Below are 20,656 nucleotides of genomic sequence, written 5' to 3' on the forward strand. Positions count from 1 at the left end.
ATGATACCCGACAATTATAATTCCATACATTGTAAACATTATCGCAAAAAAAGTCTGGATAAAAGTTAAAAGTAGAATATCGTAGAAACCAAATCTTCAACAGCTTTAAAATAAAATTGCAAGAATAAAATAATTTAAATTGTATCGTAGTATTCAGTATTCAGTGAGTCAGCAATGTTTTCTATCGAAAGAACAATGTCCATGAATGTCATCGTTTCTCAGTAATTTCCGCCATAACGATTATAAAAAAAAAAAAAAAAATACGTGATTACTCATTGACAAATTTCCGGTCGTATCGTTTTCAAACTCATAAAAGAAAAAGAGAAAAAAAGAATTATTTGAAATAAAGAGTTTTGTCTGGATTGGTGATAAGTCAAAAAAGAGATTTGTGATCACGATATCTCCCGCTGTGATCCTCGTCAAGTTGGATAGTTTTCCTCTCCATAGTCTTAGCTCATCATATTACTCTCTCTTTTTCTCTCTCACACACACACACTCCCTCTTTCTCCTTCTCTATCACTATATCCAATCTTCTTATAACCTCGTGTGCGTTACTGCCTCTCTTTCTTACTCTCTGCTTCCCCCTCCGTTCTCCTGGATCGCCTCCCCACCTTCGAAGAAGCTTCATCGTATTCTCTAACGTTTCGAACCTCACTAGAATATATTTTCAGAACGCTTCAATTTGGTTAGCTGCATTATTTCCATTTCATCATACGTTTTATATATCTTCTCGCTTTGTTCGTACTTTTTTCCGTAATGTTATAACTTATCACTTTCCTTCTCTTTCCCCTTTTCCTCCTATATCGTTCTCAACAAGGTCCTCTCTCTCCCTCTCTCTCTCTCTTTCTTTCTCTCTTTCACTCTCTCTCTCTATCTGTCTTTCTATATATCTATCTATCTCTATCCTTCCGTACGACGTACGCGTACGCACGCACACACACGCACACAGTTATATACGTATACGTATACGGAGGTACCGGGTAAAGAATAATCGTCGCGCGACTTTACGTATTCTCGCGCATATTACGGACGTTTCCAGGTTCCAGGATGCAGGCTATCAAGTGTGTGGTTGTCGGTGACGGGTACGTATATATATTTTCAAACAGAATCAAAAAAATGGGTCGTAAGGTCGTTATTACAAAGGGTAATAACAAACAGGTCAAACCCATAAACGATGACGATGAGTTGTTACCTCAGTGGCTCAGCCTCTTTCCAGCTTGTTCACCTCGAAATTCTAAAAGCCCATTTCTCAATGTATTCCATGAGTTCACCACGCCCGTGAGCTCATTGAACATGTTTTTACGTTTTATAGATAAAATCGTTCGGTCGGATTCCTATCCTATCGAATGAAAAAATTTCTAAGCGAAATGTGTATCACGCCTATAGATTACGTATCGAGGACAAATCGCTTATTTAGCATTTCGCTCGAGACAACGTAGACGTTAATATAATTAAGATTTCTCTGAGTTTATCATTTAAACGTTATTCTTTTCAATGAATTATGGAGAATTAATGGAAGAACATTAGAAAAATTTGATTTCTTGAAATATCATAGGACCCAGATTATCATATAATACACATTTTATTTTCAAAGCAATGGAACAACTAATAATCATCGTGTATTCATTGTATTTGTAACTACAGAGCTGTGGGTAAAACGTGTCTCTTGATAAGCTATACCACCAATGCATTCCCGGGAGAATATATCCCAACGGTATTTGACAACTATTCTGCGAACGTGATGGTGGATGGAAAGCCCATTAACCTAGGTTTATGGGATACTGCTGGTCAGGAAGATTATGACAGATTAAGACCGCTATCCTATCCACAGACAGATGTATTTTTAATTTGTTTCTCGTTGGTAAATCCTGCAAGTTTTGAGAATGTTCGTGCTAAATGGTATCCAGAAGTACGTCATCACTGTCCTGCCACTCCAATTATTTTGGTAGGCACTAAATTGGATCTACGCGAAGACAAAGAAACTATTGAGCGTCTTAAAGATAAGAAATTGGCACCTATTACTTATCCTCAGGTATGTAAATTAAACTAGTATTAAACTCAATATTTGAATATTTGAATCGTTGGCATGTATTATTGTTATCATATTGATTTCATTATTTTTAGGGTTTGGCAATGGCAAAAGAGATAGGTGCTGTTAAATATTTAGAGTGTTCTGCTTTAACGCAGAAAGGTTTGAAGACTGTTTTTGATGAAGCTATTCGTGCTGTTTTATGTCCTGTTCTTCAGGTTAAACCAAAACGCAGATGTTTCCTTCTATAATATTAATTGTTATCCTTTGCCTAATGGTCTGGAGTTCATCGAGCGTATTACCATTTCATCTCCAGCCTGTCAATTTCAATTGAATCACTACAAGTTACCGATCTTCGACCCCATAGTGCAGTTTGTGTCCAGCTCTCATAGACTGACAACAGCTGCCATGAAAACGCACAAATATCAATTTGGTGATTCTTGTACTAAAAGATTAAACTACCATTGTGGACAAAATTTACATTAATTGGAAATGCAAACTTATGCTGTTATCTCTGGTACCAAAATTGAAAAGATCAAAGCACTTGTTTCTTGTGCCGATCATACAAATTTCCAGTCTAAGCTTTAATCTCGTAACAAAGAGAAGAATAAGTAGGCTGGTATTCTAGATAAACAAAGTATAAAAGATGCCGAAAGAAGAACTGATTCTGTACAGTATGCTAAAGTGTGTTATTAATATTATGATTAATAATTATATATAAAGGGTAAAATACAAACATTGCTATGTAATTATACAAGAGCCCAGAAATCGAATATTAATCAGCTTAATCAAACGGGAGAGTGATCCATGTATAGTTTGCAGCTGTATATACACATAAAAAAATAAAAGAAGTCTTTAGAATCTTATCTTTATAAGAGAAGATATGTTAGCATGATCCATTGATCATAGATATATTATGTTACTGCTACATAAATTTAGCTAGATTGATTTCTCACTTTATATATTGTTTTAGTCAAATTTTGAATATTATTACATTAAAAAATAATTAGCCGTAAGAAAATATTTTTAAAATGATATCTTAAATTCATGGAGATTTTGTATATATATATAAAGTCAGATCTCTCTCTATATATAAAACTTGAATTGCTATGTAATCGTAATACCATATGCAATTGCAAACCATGGAAGATGCCACACCTTTTTAATTAAACTGATCAACATTTCTCTATATATATATATCAGAGTTTAAAACAGACAATTGTATAAGTTTTTGGTGTATATGATATGAGTATGTATGTAAAATCGATTTATTACATTCTCTGCTTCCTTGTGCTGTTTTCTTTACAGTTTTACTGTAGAATTTGTTATTAGTACGCACAGTACATCGTCTTGATGTGGGCTGTCTTGCATACCAGCCAAACATTAGAGATACATATAATTAAATGAAAGAAGCAGAGGATAAGTGTATGCAAAATAAAATGCAGTATAAATGATTGAGTGTATGGCAGGTATGTTAATTGTGTGATAAAAAGGGAGCATGAATGTGTAAGCATAGAAGAAGAAAAAAACAAATCTATAGCAAATAATTGTACATAAATGCTGAAGTTCAAATGTATTCCTATTATTATCACTTATGTGTATAAGTCACTGATCGAATCTAAATCGAACGTTACTTGTTTTTTTATATATATATTATAAATATATATAAAACGGCTGGATCAAGATCTATATTCGAACGTCGTAAAAAGTCTACTAACCTGTACAATCTGTCAGGTGGAATTAGGATTCGGTCCATGAAAAAAAAAAAACCATAAATACTGTAACTAAATATGCTTTATTAAATGGGTGTTTATTAAGCATCTTTCCATCTTGTTCAACTATGTTCTTTGTAATCCTATTTTATGCCGACGCATCAAAGAAAGTATTTATTAGAGATTTAACTTGTTCTGGTGTATATTTGACGTATTTTCCTGGATTTTTTGAGAAAGATACTCCACGATATTTGTTATAAAAAGCAGTATACAAGGGAACGATAGCTTGTTCAAGTTCTTTACGTATTTCTTCTCGTAAACGTCCATCAGGTACAGAATAAGAGCGTTGACATTTAGCAAGCTCTTCCAGTTCCCTTGTAAATCCTAAGAACTTCTCTTTGAGTATTTTAGAACCAGGTTCTGTAAAAAGAAACAAAGTGTAATTTAATCAAATCTATAAAATCGTAGCTAACAATTTATATATTAAATTAAAAACCTGGTTCATCGGATGAATGTTCAAGAAAACCACGAGCTTTAACAAGCGTTGTAGAGACATAATTGGACTTATCTTTGAGAAGTAAATCAACGTAAGTTTGTTCGATAGTTGGTTCTGCTAATAGCAAAAGTTCCATTAGAGAACTGCGACGTAAAGCATTTACAACATAGTTATGATTGTTTAAACGAAAAAGCGCTCGCAATGAAGGATCAGAATACGATGCATCACTTTTGCTGACTAATGCTAAGTTCAATTGTGCTAAGACCTTTTCTGTAATAATGTAAAGTCATTAATTATGTTTAATTGTATAGTTGTTGCAATTAAAATTAGAGTAATACTAACTAATATAAATGCCAAGTACAATTTTATGTGCATTTTCTGTTTGTTTTGCAGAAGATGGAATAACAGATTCCACATCCGCGTTACGTCGAAGAACAGTTCCTGCAGTGTCTGCATATTCAGCTAATTGTTCTAGAAAAACTAAGACATTGCTTGTACCTTCCGCTACAGTACCATCTTTAGGTAAAATTGCACTGGATTCATTTCTGACACTTTCTGCGAAATCTTCTAAAGCTTTAGCTCCCTAGAAAATATTCTTATTATTAGTACAAATAAGGAGTTCTTGATAGCATATCAAGGATAGATCTTCTAAGAATAGATATTTCAACGTACTGTTCCGTTCAATGCATTGAGTACAGAGGCAAATTTAGATCTAAGGGCATAATCACATCCTTCTACTGCCCTCTCTAAATCTGGCTTAAGTTCTCCAAGATGTTTCAAAATTGGAAAAACGACCAGAACTGCAGAAAAATCACGTCTTGCGATACATCGTTTAGCCCTTGTTGCAATACTTTCTCCATCGTGAGCCACAAGATCCATAGCATTGCGTACCGTAGCTTCAAGTACTTGAAGTTGTAAAGAAGGTGGCAGAATTCTACTAACCAACGAGCGTTCTGCTTGCATAAGTTTATGGAGTCCTGCAGTTAATAAAAGATAATTTTCCATTTCCTGCTCATCCGGTGCTACATCTTCTATTGAATATCCAGATAGTTGTGGTTGTGGTTTCCTTGATGCAGTTAAAGATAAACCAAATCCGGTAGTTTGTGATGCTCTAAATAACATTTTACTTGCTTTCTTTTCAAGTGCGTGTTGTAATCTTCGCGACGCCCATCTTCCTGTCGTTTCTTGAGTACCACTTGAATGACGATTAGCAAATTTGGCTCTCTAAAAGCATTTGAAGATATAAATAATTGATAATTATTGTATAAAATGTCACTAGAATTTAAATCATAATTTTACATTAATGGATTTACCGGCATTGGACTGCCTGCATGTGTGCTTCCTCCACTTGCACTTCTCTGATGTTCTTTAAGTAACTGTAAAGATCGAAGGACAATACTAGAACGTACAGAAGCATAAATTTTTGCATGTTTATGTTGACCTCTTTCTTCTAACCAACCAGCAATTTTAAGTAAATCATCCATGACAGCTTCTGGTAATTGACATAATGACTGCGGGGCGTCTTCTCCGCTCGTATCCTCGTCAGAACCAATGAGATCCAAAAGAATAATTGGTAAAATGGGTTTACTTTGTCTGGTCAAAATATCATGAAATTCTGTGTACAAAGCTTCTAATCCAATGGCAAATAAACTTGTAACATTCTCTAATTCCACAGAACTTGGATTATTTTTTTGAAAATATCGTTGAGCATTGTATAAACGATTCATAGCGTCAAGAAAATTGCTTAAACCTGCAGAACTACTAGGTCCATTACGTATTGACTTTTCTACTTCTTGACATACCCCATAATATCCGATAGCATGATCTAATATACTAAGTGTTTTTTCTATATCTATAATAAATATAAATATAAACATTATAGATTAACTGATAATAACAAATAAAAATATTTATTGAATTTGTTTTCAAAGGGCATACATACTATGTTGCTGAGATTGTAAATTTCCAGTTTCATTATAAACAGGAAGTATGGTACGCCGTAAAGTAGCCAAACGTTGTTCCAAAGAGGAAAGTATTCCAAGAACACCACTTGTTAGTTTTCGACTTCGTTCTTCTGCTTCTTTCAATGCTTCTAAAGCTGCATTTTCTGATTCCAATTTACATTGTATTTCGAATCTTCGTTCAGAAGTATCATTTAAAGTAGTATGCATTTTTGCTTTGATATTGTTGTTCTTCTAAGATGTACAAATTATTTTGTCATTAATATTATTGTTATTATTATTACTATTATTATTATTATTGTTGTTGTTGTTGTTGTTGTTATTTATAAGCATTATTCTTAATTAAAAAATCAATGAAATCTGTCAAATTAGAAATCAGATTCATTTCACTGTTTGCATCAGATCTGCTATTTTCAGAAGAAATATAAAGCACGTCATACTGAATTCATGAAACGAAACGTTACCGTCAGCGCCAACGCGTCAATGCGCTAAATGCATTAAATAGAATATACTTTCAGGTACGTTTTAAATGAAACGTGCTCTTTCGATTTTCTTCCAACCAAACCAAAGAAATATTGAATCAATTTTAAGATAGTAATAACAAGGTGATTGACCTTATTGCTCGTTTACCAAATATTTTGACAAATCAGAAAAAGAGATTTATATAAAATTAATTTGATTGGATAGATTTACAAGACATCTGTTGATTGGTCAACTTTTTCAGTGCAAGTAACATATAAGATTGATTGAAAAATACTAGCAGAACTCGAAAAAGGTGAAAAAAGGAGAAAGCAAAAAGCATTGTTGACAAATAAATGAATTTTTCATAAAGTATTTTTAAAAATTAATCTCACAATGGAAAAAGCAATTTTAATATGTCCCTCGACGTTGAACGTTGCTATAGGGTAGTACAAAAAACGGTTAAACATTCAAAAAATCAAGTTTAAAAAATATGGGAACATTTTGAAAATGTAAGTTACCAAACATAATCATACTAGTCGAAATTGGTCAGGCATGCTCTGTCATACGAAACCTCCTAGGCAAAGGTGGTGCTGTTCGACGAAAGAGGGGGGGAACCGCGGTCACGTGACCGAGCTGCGTTTTGAGCGCACTAACCAGGTACGAGTGAATTCGTTGTTTTTTTCGTGTTTTTTCGCGCGCCGCGGCCGAAAAAGCCGAGGCGTCGTGAATTCCGCTTATTTCTGCCTTTGCACGCGCCCCCAAGGACGCGAACGACCTTCGTAATAACCGTGAGTTACACGCAAATATTTAGACTGAACCTTCTTACGGGCAATCCATCGATGCTTCGATGCGACGATGGTTGACAAGCCTTCCTCGCAGATCCAGAAATGGCGTCTCCCGTGCACATGGTCTACTAAAAGCGTATGACTTTGTTGTCGCCGTTACGGAATTTACAATCTTAATGAAAACGTTTGTGCCTGTCTCTACTACAATCTTGAGTGATAGTTCTTCCACAAGCTGCTGCCCCCAAGTCGAGGATGTACCAGACGGAATGTCTTTTGTGCTATTCCTCGTAATCGTTCTCGCATAATCGCCACTTATGTCAAAATCTTTTTCTTCTGGTATTCTTCCATCAATCGTGATAAATCAGTGTGTTTCGTAATATTCTTTGAAATTTTCATATTCTTAGTACCGTTCGACCTCACTACAGGATGCCCCATCATCTTAGAGAAGAATCTCAAGAATATTTCTACAATATGATCGTGTTACTGGCCATTTGAACGCACACGTTGATCGTTCCATTGTTCCTTGAAATTTTATTCCTTGATTATATAATATTTGGGTCTTTAAGATTTGTTCCAAGATGAATATTATTTGGCTATCCTAACCTTCTATGGTTTAAGCATTTAACGAATGAATTTATTGCAGATCTTTATTATGCTAATACCTCTAATCTTACCTTGTGAGATTGTTTTAATGAAAACTATCGTTCAAGTTTTTTCTTTTTGGGATACGGACATGCGATTGAAACTTTAAGTATAGTTGTTTTAGCGACTTTCCAATTTATATTTTTTAAATTACAGCATGCGAAGCAAGTTTTGTTTTCAAATATTTTTCTATTACAGTGTGTATATACTCTTGTTTAAGTGTTACATTAGATATTATTTTTATTTATCGTTTATGACGTAGATTTATAACTCCTATTCTATTCATGTATACACTACATTTGTATACTTATAATGAATGTAGTTCACATTCGAAATTAACATATATTGTATCTCATTATAGAATTATAATTTGTTAAATATATTTGTTTATTAACTTTTAACATATTTAATAATGGTTTAAAAAAGTATCTGTTCTATATTTTATATATATTTAAATAATGTAAAAAACTTTGTTACTTTATATATCTATTTATTTATTTCTGGATATTGTGATACATTATTTATTAGATAAATTAAAATGTTGTTATTTCAAGCAATTTTTGTATTCAAATAACAACAAAATCTATTATTATTAATTTGATAATATTGAGAGATGTTTCTTTTGAATAATAATTTAAAACTTGTATAATAAGGCTTTATAATATCTTTCCTCATATAGATATTCCATATATTGTTGTTTTTTGTTACAGATTGTAAATAGAGAGTGTATATAGAGTGATAGGTGAGTGAGATAGTGTGTGGAGCTATATTTGGCAATGAGTTCAAGTAATAAAACATCAGTGTCCTCCAGTGGGAGAGGCACTAATAAAAACAAATTATCACAGCAACATGGAAAATCAGACCATCATCAAACTAAATCATCAGATTCAACAAAACATGATAAAATGCAGGTTAGTAATAAATATATTGTTATTTTGATGCTGCAAACAATAGGCTTATATTAATGTTTTTATTTATACGTATAAAAGTATCTTGTATATAGAAAACATATAATAAAATAAAAAACAAACAAAATTTACTATATTGAAAATTATATGCAAGTTAAATGTAATATAAGAACAAATATATTAAATAGTCAATAACAAAACTTTTATTAAACTAAAGAATTCCTAGCTTTAATAAGAATTTTGTTTTAAATACTATGGCGTTTTTATTTTCTTTCTCCTTCTTCATCTTTTCTTTTCTTCTTCTTTCATTCTTTTTTTTTTTTTTAGCCTAATACTGTTCAGGTCCGGCATGCACAGATCATTGATACTCGCATGGGAGGGGTTGAAGACCCAGTATTTAAAGAACGGATCAAAGAAGTTATGGATTTAACATGTCGTTCCGAAGATGAAGTCATTATGGCTTTGCATGATAGCGATGGAGATTTGAATCGTGCCGCCATTGATCTCTTGGAAGGTGTTAAAACAGAATGGGAAGTCAAAAAAAAGAAGCCTCGTCAACCAAGTGGCTCAAAGCAAGCTGCTGATCAACCAGGTGGTCAAAATGACGGAGGTGATTGGGAAGAAAGACGCAATCAACGAAGTGGTGGACCACCACGAATGCGAGGTCGTGCTAATCATGACAACCGTGAATGTAAGTCTAAAACAAAAATGATAATTGGAATCACTTATCTTCTTTTGTATTAGACAATAAATCGTCCAATTTTTAAAACATAAGAATAAGAAATTTATTGAAGAATTATAAATTATAATTAGGGCGTGGTCGCGAAAATAAAGAAAATGAGAGAAACATGGAAGAGAGTGCTCGAGATGGTAGCTACAGTGGCAGTAGAAGAGGACGAGGAGGTCCTGGTAGATCAGGACGTGGAGGTCGTGGTGGTGGAAGAGGTCTTGGACCACGAACATTTGCAAATCGTAATGATCCAGCTTCTACTTCTTCAACTCATAGTTTCAGTCGACCAATTGACACTTGGGCAGGTAGTGAAGAACAGCAACAAAGTATTCAAGAACCAAAAATGGGTAAGCATTTCTAATATATTTTTCTACAATGAAAATTCAATTTAATCATTACTAACAATCTTAATAAAGAAGCTTGGAACAATTACGAATCAACAGAAGATTGGGATAATGAAGAATATACAGGATCATTAGCAGATACAAAAGTTTTTACACCAAGTACTTCTTTAACTGAACAAGCTCCTGTACATGATGAACCAAAGACTCAAGATTTACAATCAATACAGTCAAATCAGACTGTCAATCTGGGACTACTGCAACAAGAAGTGAGTAATTTTATAATGGGAATGTGACATGCAATCTATGTAACGCTTTCAATATTATTTGATAATAATGCTATTTGATTTATTATTCGTAAGGAAATATCAAAATTATCCGAAATACCAACGATACAACAACAAGCATTAATTCCACAACAACCTCAACAGCAACAAACTGTACTGAGCTTACCAACGATGCAACTTTCGCAACAACCAAATGCTATTAGCGGTGGTGTGTTAACTGCTGCACAAACTCAGTATTTGACACAGCTAACTCAACAAACTAGTGAAAATTTAAAAACAGCAGGACAGCCTTCATTTCCATCCTCAATAACAAATCAGGTACTTAACTGGTAAATTAATCAATTATTTCTTAAACTTAAATTAAATACATTAACAAATCTACAATATTTTGTCAACATTATAGCCTCAAAGACAATCTAAACAACGTCCAAGAGTACCACCTCCATCGAAAATACCATCTAGTGCGGTAGAAATGCCGGGTGATGCAGTCAACAGTGGCATCGGATTTCTCGATGTTCAGTTTGGCGCACTTGAATTTGGAAGTGATTCAAGCTCGCTTGATGGTTCAGCTAATGAAAAATATAATTCGAGTAATAATACCATCTCTAATGTTGATGTTCCCTCTACCACAAATACTGTAAACACAGCGGGCACAAATAGTTCCATTGATATTGAAACTACACAAACTTCCACAACACCATTTAATGCCACTTCTCAAATGGTAAATTAATATATTTGTATTATTTCTTTAATTATTGCGTAAATTTACATTTACATTTATATATTTGCATAATTATTTAACTCTTTAAATATATGGCTAATTTTTTTAGTTATCGAGCAGTGACAGTTTACCAGTATCAAATGATCATTCAATAAATTCTCAAACTTTTGCGGGTCGTGGAAGTACTGGTCAAACTTTGGATATAACCAAACAGGATTTCACATCGCAAGTTTCTCCAGGAAATGCAACTACATATGGCGCAGCAACGTATCAATCTCAAAAGACATCATTTCAACCATCTAGTGCCACGCAAAGCACTTATAATACGTATTCTACAAATACACAATCAGGACAGTCGTTCCAGACTGTTTCAGTCACAAATGCTAATACGTATTCTGCAACGGCAACAGTTTCACAAACGAGTTACAATTCCTCTTCATCATTCCCTCAGTCAAATTCTTCAAATTTTAGTCAAGCATCTCCTTCTGCGTCGACATCTGCAGCTTCTGTTTACAATCAGCCAACTACTACCAACCAGGTAACTTGGACGTACATACAACATATTTGGACATATTGTATTATTTATTATATTATTTATTTTCGTATATTGATTATCTCAGGTATATCAATCTACGAGTGGTTATGCATCCACAACAACCTCTCAATATCAAGCATCTTCTGTAGCTACAAATACTGTATCAAATAGTAATGCTGGATATCAAGCAAGTGGTTATCAAGGATCTTCTTCATTTCAATCTACTCCTCAAGCTTATCAACCATCCGCTACTACTTTTAGTTCACCTATTACTCAGACATCCGGACCTTATCAAAGCGCAGCACAATCTGTAAGTTTTATCCTTCTTCCGAGTTTACGGACCAAGCTTAAAGGTCAAACTTACGAATAGGTAAAAATTTCAAAATTCACATTTGCAGGTTTATGCGAGTGCGTATGGAAATTACACAAGTCAACCACAAACTGCATCTCACAATCATAAGTTGAATAGTAGTACAACAAAGGATTCTCAATATGAAAGTAGTACAACGACTTCTAACAATTCTCTTGCTACGACGACGACAACTACATTAGGACTCAGTTCAGCTTCTGTGAATAGTTCTCAGACAAAAGTAACTAGTTCTAATGGTAAGTTATAATATGCTTGGTGTAATCATAAATTTGACAATATGATAACTGTTTACACATAAATGTTCTTTTGTCAGCTGTACCAAAAAGTACATCGAGTGGCGTTGTAACGGGTAGCAGTGGCACTGGCAATATAACAGGAGGAGGAGCAGCAGGCAGTATGGCACCGATGCTCAGTCACCAATACATTATGGGTCAGGGAGTGCCATATACATTTCAGCAACCAATGTACAGCTACGAAGATTTACAACTTATGCAACAAAGAATACCACATATGGTCAGTTGTTGCCTGATTTATAAAGTTGCCTTACACGAACATACGTACAATTCATTCAAGTATATATTTCCACAAAGATAACGTCTTTACTTGAATGAATTGAATTGCTTTTTTAGAGTAATGTACATTGATGCAGCACACGTTCCTTTTATCAGTTTTTATCTTCACCATGAGTTATGAATCATTTTTGAAAAGAGACAATATTGACACATGCATTATGATAAATTTAAATTAGGGTGCTCTGAATCACATTCTATTTCATGTTATCACTCTTTACTTTATTTACAGAATGCCAACTTAATCATTTTTTAAATGCTTGGTAGTTGCTCGCAATTCAATCACTATGTTGATGAAATTCTTAGTGTTGAATTTTTAAATTTAATATCCTGTTCTCGAAGAGCATCTCGCATATAAGACAAACAGTACTTTATTGAGATCACCTCTACTCCTTTAAATTGTTATTCGGTAGTATACTTAAGAAAGTCTACGATCAATTGAAAAAGGTATAAAAGATATAATAAAAAGTGTACAATTACATATCGTGAGCATAGTTATGCTTAAAAGAAAAAGAAAAGTGATCTTGATCGCAGACAAGGCATAGCTTAATTATCTTTTTTTTTTTTCACTTCTAACTAATTTCATTTGCTCAGTATCTGATATCATGTATTTCAAACTGTATGAAAATAGACATCATAATCCCAGCAAGTGGGCATTGTACTTTGTTTCATAGTTACGATTGGGCACTTCATTGAACCATAATAAGAAATACTTGTTGAAGTAAGTCAAACTATGAAACATAGTTGCAATTTACCGTACATTATCCATCCTTTTCCAGTACATGTAGATCTTAGAACTTAGTTAGCGTCCTTGTATTTGAAGTACACAGTGTATGCATGTAGTTTTGTGTTTGGCCTCCCTGACTAACCTGCAGCCAACTACTGGTTACTATGACGCGGCTCTGGGCTATCAGACGACTGGACCAGCAACCAGTCTTGGTGGGGCACGAGGTGATGCGTTGTCTGGTGTACAAGGTGTTCAAGGAGTGCAAGGTGTCCAAGGAGCTTATACCAGTATTAGCGACGCTAGGTTTGCCAGAAATGATAGTAACGCGTCACCGGTTCCTTCCACTATGTCGCAACAGGTAAGATTTAAGTACCTATTTAATAGTGTATTTAATAGTATTTTTGCAACAGCTTGATTTAATCATGATACTTTTATTAATGAACTTTCATCTTCGAACGACAAGGCGGTATTTCTGTACTTACAATATTTGCAGACTGCTACACAGCATCAACAACCTATGATGAACCCAACGCTTCCTCCAGGTTACGCATATTTCACATATAGCGGAGGCATAATGCCAGGCGGTTTTCAATATGGAACTCCTGCTATTTATCCCGTAAGATTCTTTGAATAATATATATTACAGTTGACTTTATTTAAAATACTATTAATATAATTTACCATAGCAGATAGCAACTGCTGGAAATGCTGGTACAAATAGCGGAGCATACAGCGCTAAACCAGGAAGTTATGGATCTGGTTATGGCGGTGGTGCAAGTTACGATGCTTTAGCGTCCGCAGGGCCATCCGGAGAATATAAAGCTGCTGGAAGTAATTATACTGGTACACAGGCGGGCAAAACTGGTACTTCTACAGGAAATACCAATACTGGTGGATCATCTGCGACTGATATTAGTGCAACGATGTATGCAAAGAGTCACGTAGCACTTAGCAAAGTAAATGTAAGTAATAACGTTGACTCTTCATTCTGAAATAATTAATATTTAAGGGTTAATCCTTTGTATGTATGTGTGTGTATGTGGGCGCATGCATAAGCACCCGCGATATCGATGAATACTTTGTAAAATAACGACGATTCACGAACAAATTACAGTCATATGAAAAACAAGCTTTTCATTCTGCGACTCCACCGCCATTTGGTATTACTGGTAGCCAAAATGCAGGATTGCCTGGAGGATACGGCACGCCGCACTTATTTATACCAACGATGCCTCATCAATTACATCAACCACTTCATCAGGATGGTACCAATAGCACAGGTCAAAGGTCCAATACAAGTTCACAGAACAAAGCTCAAGCTAAGCCTGGTTACAGTCCTAGCTATTGGGCTGGAAGCAATTAAAATATCTTGAACGAGATAAAGAAGAAAGGAGCGATGTAACAACCATTTTAGAAAAAATAAACATTCGCCATTGTGAGATATGGTGGTGTAAAACATGGACGTTGATATAAAGGGTTTACGCGATACATGAGAATAAGGACAAAAGATTTTTTTTTTTTTCATCAGGTTATACATTTTGGCTATAAATCAGTATGGACTAAAGAGTGAGTCTTGATCGTTGGAAGGATTAAACAATATTTGTTGTTTCTCTTACGAAAAAAGAGATATTTAGGTGTTTGTTTGAGATTATTCTATCAAAGTCAACTTCCCTTAAAAATGATTCCCTTACCGAAGATTAATTTCAGCTCTTTATTTCAAAATCGTGACGTTCCAAATATTAACAATGATTATTTTGTTATCTTGATTTTGTGTTTCATACAATGAAATGTGAAAGAGGGAAGTTTTTGTTTCGTCTACTAGTACATCTTATGCTTAATAAGCATATATTGATATGTTATATGATGTTTTTGAAGTTAAACGATGTTTATTATAAAAGCAATGAATTGTATAATTCTTCCTAACGGAAGTTGCACTCGTGCCAAATAGACTGGTAGCGTGAGTGATACTTGCGAGAACTTGTCCGGTTACTTGTTTTTATCACGAACGCAGGATAAAAAGCGCGAGCAGGCTTCGTGTGGTTTGTACCACTAGTAAACCTACCGAGTGTGTGAATAGCGTAGCGCTTGTGTGAAAGAAAAAGAAAAACCATAAAAGCTAACGGCTGCTGTATCAGCTCCTGTATATGCTTCAGTACACTACAGTGCAATTGCGAATATACCGCATCGACTGCAAAAAGTGATAGTTTTTTGTAAAATGTAGGCATTTTGGCTAACATCTAACGTGCTCCTTTACACGAAAGAAAAAACAAAGCACCCTTTCATGAAATAATGTAAAGATGTGTTTCTGTAAATTGCAGTGTTTGTATGTATCAAGAAAATTTTAAGTACATAAACATTTATGATTATAATATTTTCACTTTTTGGTACGTGAAATATAAGCAGGGATTATATCAGAACAATTATTTATACCTATACAGAGTGTTCTGTTCACTTGGATCGCTAATTCGAGTGATTAAGATAGGTGAGCGTTACTTTTTGTTATAAGGTATCGAACAAAAGTTCCCGAACCAAAAAGGTAATGTCTTATGATTATATTATCTGAAATAATTGTGTGTATAAAATTATTTTATATTTATAAAAAGTCAAATTAAGAAATTTTAGGTATACCTGTAGAAGTATCAAGGGATATTAGGAGATATCAACAAATTTCTTATCGTATCTTTAATCAAATCGAAATGCAGCCCTGTTTCCTTCTGATCGTAGAGACTCTATTAACGTTTCTTTCTAGAGAGTTAAAACGACAATTTTTCACAATAATATTACTTATACCCTTTAAACGTGATCGTTACATGAAATTCGATGGTCGTTATGTTTCTTCATTAATTAATCATCCGCAAGTAATAATGAAGATTTAACATTCAGCACAAATAACTCTTTATTTACATATTACTATTATATTTGGCAAGATTTTGCGATTATTTTATAAGCATATAAAAATAAAAAAGTATATAAAAAAGTAAAAAGAAAAAAAAAAAAGATTCGTTTTGTAAACATTATAGAAACTTTAACTTGTAAAAAGTTAAAACAACTTTAAAATGCATTATATCATTAAATCATTATTTAATAGAGCTCTTTAATTATAAGAAAGAAAATTTATACAATTTCTTATTATACATATTTATATTGCAAACCATTCTCTAAATCTTTAATGGCACGTTGTGAACGATTGTGAAAGATCGATAATTGAAAAGTCTATTGTTTATATCTCGTTCGCACCTTTTATTCGGAATTAATCGTAGGTTTGATAATATTATCGGATAAACGAAATAAAAGGCAATTTTTGCATTTCAATCGATAAGAAGGAAGCACGTCACGCAATTCTAGTTATTTAGTATACGATATACCTAGATTCACCTGATATTACGTGCTGAAGTAATTGACTAGAACAAATCTATAATAATTTGTCATGTTTCACCGACAAAGGAAAATAGATACTTCAATGTATTTTTAGTCATATAACCAGTCTGCCAGTCTATCTATTTGATACGAAGAAAGAGAAGCGATCATCTGTTTGTTCCAAGAGTATCGATCATTTTTGAAATTACGCGGGTTGAGAAAGATCACGTGAACGATCTTTAAAAGGAGGAAAATTTGAAAGAGAAGTTATTCGGTGACCAATGCACGCTTTAGAAGTTATAGTTTACATCTTTGCATTATGAATAGAAAATCATTGCCAATATTCTTCCCATGAAAACGAACAATGCTATTTATGCATGTAGAACGTTCCATGTGGTGCTGTGAGAATTTTTACGATTTATGCGTGGTTATCATGTACCATAAGTGGGATATAAATTCTCTTTTACTATTAACAAAAAAAAGATGAAAGATAAAAAACGGTTGTCAAAGCTTTATTAAGTACCGCTGACATAAACGAGAAACAAATAGTTGTAAGTAAACTTTATCTCTCTATACTGTCCGTCTGTCTATTTCTCTCTCTCTTTCTCTCTCTCTCTCTCTATCTCTATCTCTCTCTCTCTCTCTCTCTCTCTCTCTCTCATTCTCTATTTTTCCCTCTCTCGTTAGCCGTCACAAGCGGTGATATATACATAAGCGGTATGAATAGGATATATTTGAGGATATTGGAAGACGAAAAGTAGGCTAGCTTCCTTGCTCTCAAAAATATACCATTTGTACTGAGAAATTTTGGGAAAAAATATAGATGATTCAATTTCATAAGAATCCTCCGAAAAATGATAAACAACGCCACTGGTTGTAGGTACACATTAAGAACGTAAGAAGGGAGACGTTGATCACGTGTTCGTTGTTCTTTGTATATGGTTCAGCGGACACCACAAAGAGAGCATTTGCAGTAATGAAAAAAAGCGGGAAAGTGTTTATGTTCTTGTTTTATCTTAGCATAGGCTTTAGTTATTTCAAACTTTTTTTCTGTACACATGGATAAACTTAGGAAGAAATACGATAAATGTGATTATAATGAAAAATGAAAAAAAGGAAGATGGATATTGTTATGGTAGAGATTGAAAGAAACCACTAAACAAAATGATTAAAAAGAAAAAAAAAAAAAAAGAAAAAAAGAAGGATAAACTTCAGAGTAAGCACGTTTGTTCTCGTAATAATTATTATACAATTCATAATTTTTGTATTTTTGTCAAATATTAACCGATCGACCGAGAATGCAAAATGCATTACGCCACTACTGCTAACTATTATATAATTATTAAAAATAATAATAGCTACTACTGTGTATAAATATGAATATATAAGAATAAATGTATTAAAGAAATCTTGTAATTCAAGTACCTGTTGTGCTTGGAAGACATTTTGAACTTTATAATTTTATCAGTACTAAGTACGTAGTATTTTGTGCATTCTTTACGATTTATAAATACATATACATATTAAGGAACACACCTTAACGGCATCGGATTATTAATAGCCTCACTAATGGAAAACTTGTAAAATTCTGTGAGCATATTAATATATTTATCCTTTAATAATAGTAATTGAGCAGTACACCTCTGTGTAAACAATTATTCCTGTTATTATTCGATCATGCAATTAAAAGGATATATAAATGACCATGTTTCGCAGCAGTCGAGAATAAAAGCTATAACGGACTGTTGCAATATCGTCTCTAACGTTTGTTTTTTCATAAGATCCCCAACAGATGTTTAAATTTTTTAAAACTAATGCCAGTTTTCTTTTTTTTTTTTTTTATTTTTTGTTGTTGTTTTTTTTTTTCTAATTAATTCTAATCGATTATATGAACAAACGGGATCGTTCGATAGTTAATCGAAATGTTTTTATTTCGAATTTAAAAATAGATTATGTAAGTGCGATAGTAGATGTAACGAATAACGAATTTTATACATGGTTTTTTAATTGCTTTTAAAAATTGCGTAATAATTATAGACGACGCTACTTTTACCAATTGAGTTGGTAAACGTAATTGAAGATGGTCGAAAACAAATGATAAATGTCATTCTAATTCTTTTAAAAGATTCTATTATATCTTAAAAACTTTTGTATTGTTTTCAATTAAAATTCTTGAAAAGATTATTTTCATAGCCGTTTTTATGGCCTTTTATAAATGTTTGTGTTTTAGTTATAATTGTAAGAAAGTCGAATATAAATATAATATCAATGATATGATATATAACCTCAATGGCGAGGTTTCTGGCTAAGTAAATGCGTAATTAAATATACTTGAGGTGCGTCATTATTCTTCAGTCTTTTTCGTTAATAATGTGTGCCGATGACTGAAATACAAATAGTTTATAAACATTCTATTCGAACAAACAAAATGTCTAGTACGTGGTATCAACAAGTGTTTGCCCTAGATGCCAAATACAATGCACAACGTGCAAGTAAATTGCCTACATTAGGTAGGTAATATCCATAAGTTTTTTGAATAAATTATTTATATATATATATGTATCATAATGTTTTTTTTTCCATAATTATAGGCATACTTTATATTCGTAGACGAAATCAATTATTGAGGGAAAAACCATTTAAAGAGCATGATATTCGTACGCAATACTTGAAACTACGTTCAGATTTATTGTACAAACGGTATGGAGAGAATATCGAGCAAAATAACATTATAAACAATTCTTTACAAGAAGAAATTTCAGAGAATGTACAAAAATCTCATTTTGTTCAAAAGAAATCAACAGCAGAGAATTTTGCTTTTGCTGGAGTTCATCATGCTTTTGATCAACATACCGCAGCCGTAATAATGCTTAAATTTGCCAATAACGATAGGTCCAGATTAGGCTGTGCATCTTTAGATGGAACTTTATCAATATGCGAAGTTGTTAATACACCACCGCAAGTATTTGCTGTACTTGAAGGTCATCAGAAAGGGGTTACAGCTTTTGATTGGAGTATTAGCAATGATTTGATAGTATCATCTTCTCTGGATGCTACTATTCGTCTTTGGAAAGTACATATAGAACCTAAGTGTTTACGAGTGGTTAAAGATCCACAAAACGCAGAAATTTTTTGTTGTGCATTTATACCAGCTAATAATAATTTAGTAGTTACTGGTAATTCGCATGGCTTGATTCAAATTTTAAATGTATCAACAGGAATTTATACACGTGGTGGTTCATGCAAACTAGGGGAGAAGGTATATTATTATAATCTTTTATTTTTGATTATTTGAACATCAATATATTATATATTAATTATATATTAATTATTTTTATTTAAGATTTTATCATTAACTTGTGAAGAAAGTGGTGGCTCATTAATATGGGCTGGAAGCGACAGAGGTACTATTACTTCATTGCAATTAGAGGCGAGGACAGGAAGGCTTTCAAAATTGCAAAGAGTTCAGAAATTAAATAGTATGGTAACTAGTCTCTCTTGGCGTTCTTGGCATTCAAAAGAAATACCATGGCCAGTCTTTTTGGCAAGTACTGCTTGTAATGCAGTATTATTGTATCGCGTTGCTGATAATCAGGGTTCTCTGAAATTGTTGAAAAAATATCCTATTAAACACAGGTATTTTACTGAAGAACTTTTTTTCTTTAGTCAAAATTATAATATTAATTATTGCATGATTTACAGACTTCATTGTATAAGATCTACATTTTGTCCTCAAATGGGAGCTTGTTTAATAGCAACTGGTTCAGAAGATGGTGCTATTCATCTTTTTGATTCTTCCAAAGATGGTAAAGCTGCAAGAGTAAATCTACTTCATGGTCACGCAAGACCTGTACTTGCTCTCTCGTTTAATTATGACGAATCATTTCTCGCTTCTGGAGATCATCAAGGACTTATTATTTTATGGCGCAATCACCAACGCCATTTGTAGTCATTATTCAATTAATTAATTTTGATTTTTGTTTAATTATTAATATATTACAATATAAAACTGATAGGAGAATGA

At 33.2% G+C, this 20,656-nt stretch overlaps 4 protein-coding genes across 13 annotated transcripts; 3 read left to right on the plus strand and 1 right to left on the minus strand.

Moving 5' to 3' along the window:
• Window positions 1–535: 535 nt before the first annotated feature.
• On the plus strand, window positions 536–3,851 carry LOC122634258 (ras-related protein Rac1). Its single transcript, XM_043823025.1, has 3 exons — window positions 536–1,082; window positions 1,645–2,032; window positions 2,125–3,851. The coding sequence occupies exons 1-3, from the start codon at window positions 1,048–1,050 to the stop codon at window positions 2,278–2,280; spliced, it is 579 nt and encodes a 192-aa protein (XP_043678960.1). The 5' UTR covers window positions 536–1,047; the 3' UTR covers window positions 2,281–3,851.
• Window positions 3,806–6,789, minus strand: LOC122634257 (exocyst complex component 7). The gene is made up of 6 exons (XM_043823024.1): window positions 6,180–6,789; window positions 5,551–6,089; window positions 4,910–5,461; window positions 4,580–4,820; window positions 4,238–4,507; window positions 3,806–4,161 (listed from the first exon to the last, which is right to left on the minus strand). The coding sequence occupies exons 1-6, from the start codon at window positions 6,406–6,408 to the stop codon at window positions 3,890–3,892; spliced, it is 2,103 nt and encodes a 700-aa protein (XP_043678959.1). The 5' UTR covers window positions 6,409–6,789; the 3' UTR covers window positions 3,806–3,889.
• A 403-nt stretch (window positions 6,790–7,192) lies between these two features.
• LOC122634256 (protein lingerer) lies at window positions 7,193–19,260 on the plus strand. Of its 10 annotated transcripts, none has more exons than XM_043823014.1 (17): window positions 7,193–7,317; window positions 8,798–8,998; window positions 9,323–9,686; window positions 9,809–10,072; window positions 10,142–10,335; window positions 10,429–10,671; window positions 10,757–11,074; window positions 11,184–11,612; window positions 11,695–11,919; window positions 12,008–12,215; window positions 12,293–12,492; window positions 13,424–13,633; window positions 13,769–13,891; window positions 13,962–14,237; window positions 14,390–18,586; window positions 18,863–19,142; window positions 19,224–19,260. In XM_043823014.1, the coding sequence occupies exons 2-15, from the start codon at window positions 8,864–8,866 to the stop codon at window positions 14,636–14,638; spliced, it is 3,438 nt and encodes a 1,145-aa protein (XP_043678949.1). In that variant the 5' UTR covers window positions 7,193–7,317; window positions 8,798–8,863; the 3' UTR covers window positions 14,639–18,586; window positions 18,863–19,142; window positions 19,224–19,260. The 10 variants fall into 10 exon arrangements, with proteins under 10 accessions (XP_043678949.1, XP_043678950.1, XP_043678948.1 ...); XM_043823015.1 differs by having other exon boundaries at window positions 7,314–7,448; XM_043823013.1 differs by lacking the exon at window positions 7,193–7,317 and adding an exon at window positions 7,324–7,809.
• Window positions 19,061–20,581, plus strand: LOC122634210 (WD repeat-containing protein 13-like). Its single transcript, XM_043822914.1, has 4 exons — window positions 19,061–19,146; window positions 19,243–19,891; window positions 19,976–20,268; window positions 20,335–20,581. Exons 1-4 carry the CDS (start codon window positions 19,061–19,063, stop codon window positions 20,579–20,581), a joined length of 1,275 nt encoding a protein of 424 aa, XP_043678849.1.
• Window positions 20,582–20,656: the final 75 nt, after the last annotated feature.

The sequence above is a fragment of the Vespula pensylvanica genome, chromosome 14 (assembly GCF_014466175.1).
Source record: "Vespula pensylvanica isolate Volc-1 chromosome 14, ASM1446617v1, whole genome shotgun sequence".
Lineage (NCBI taxonomy): Eukaryota > Metazoa > Arthropoda > Insecta > Hymenoptera > Vespidae > Vespula > Vespula pensylvanica.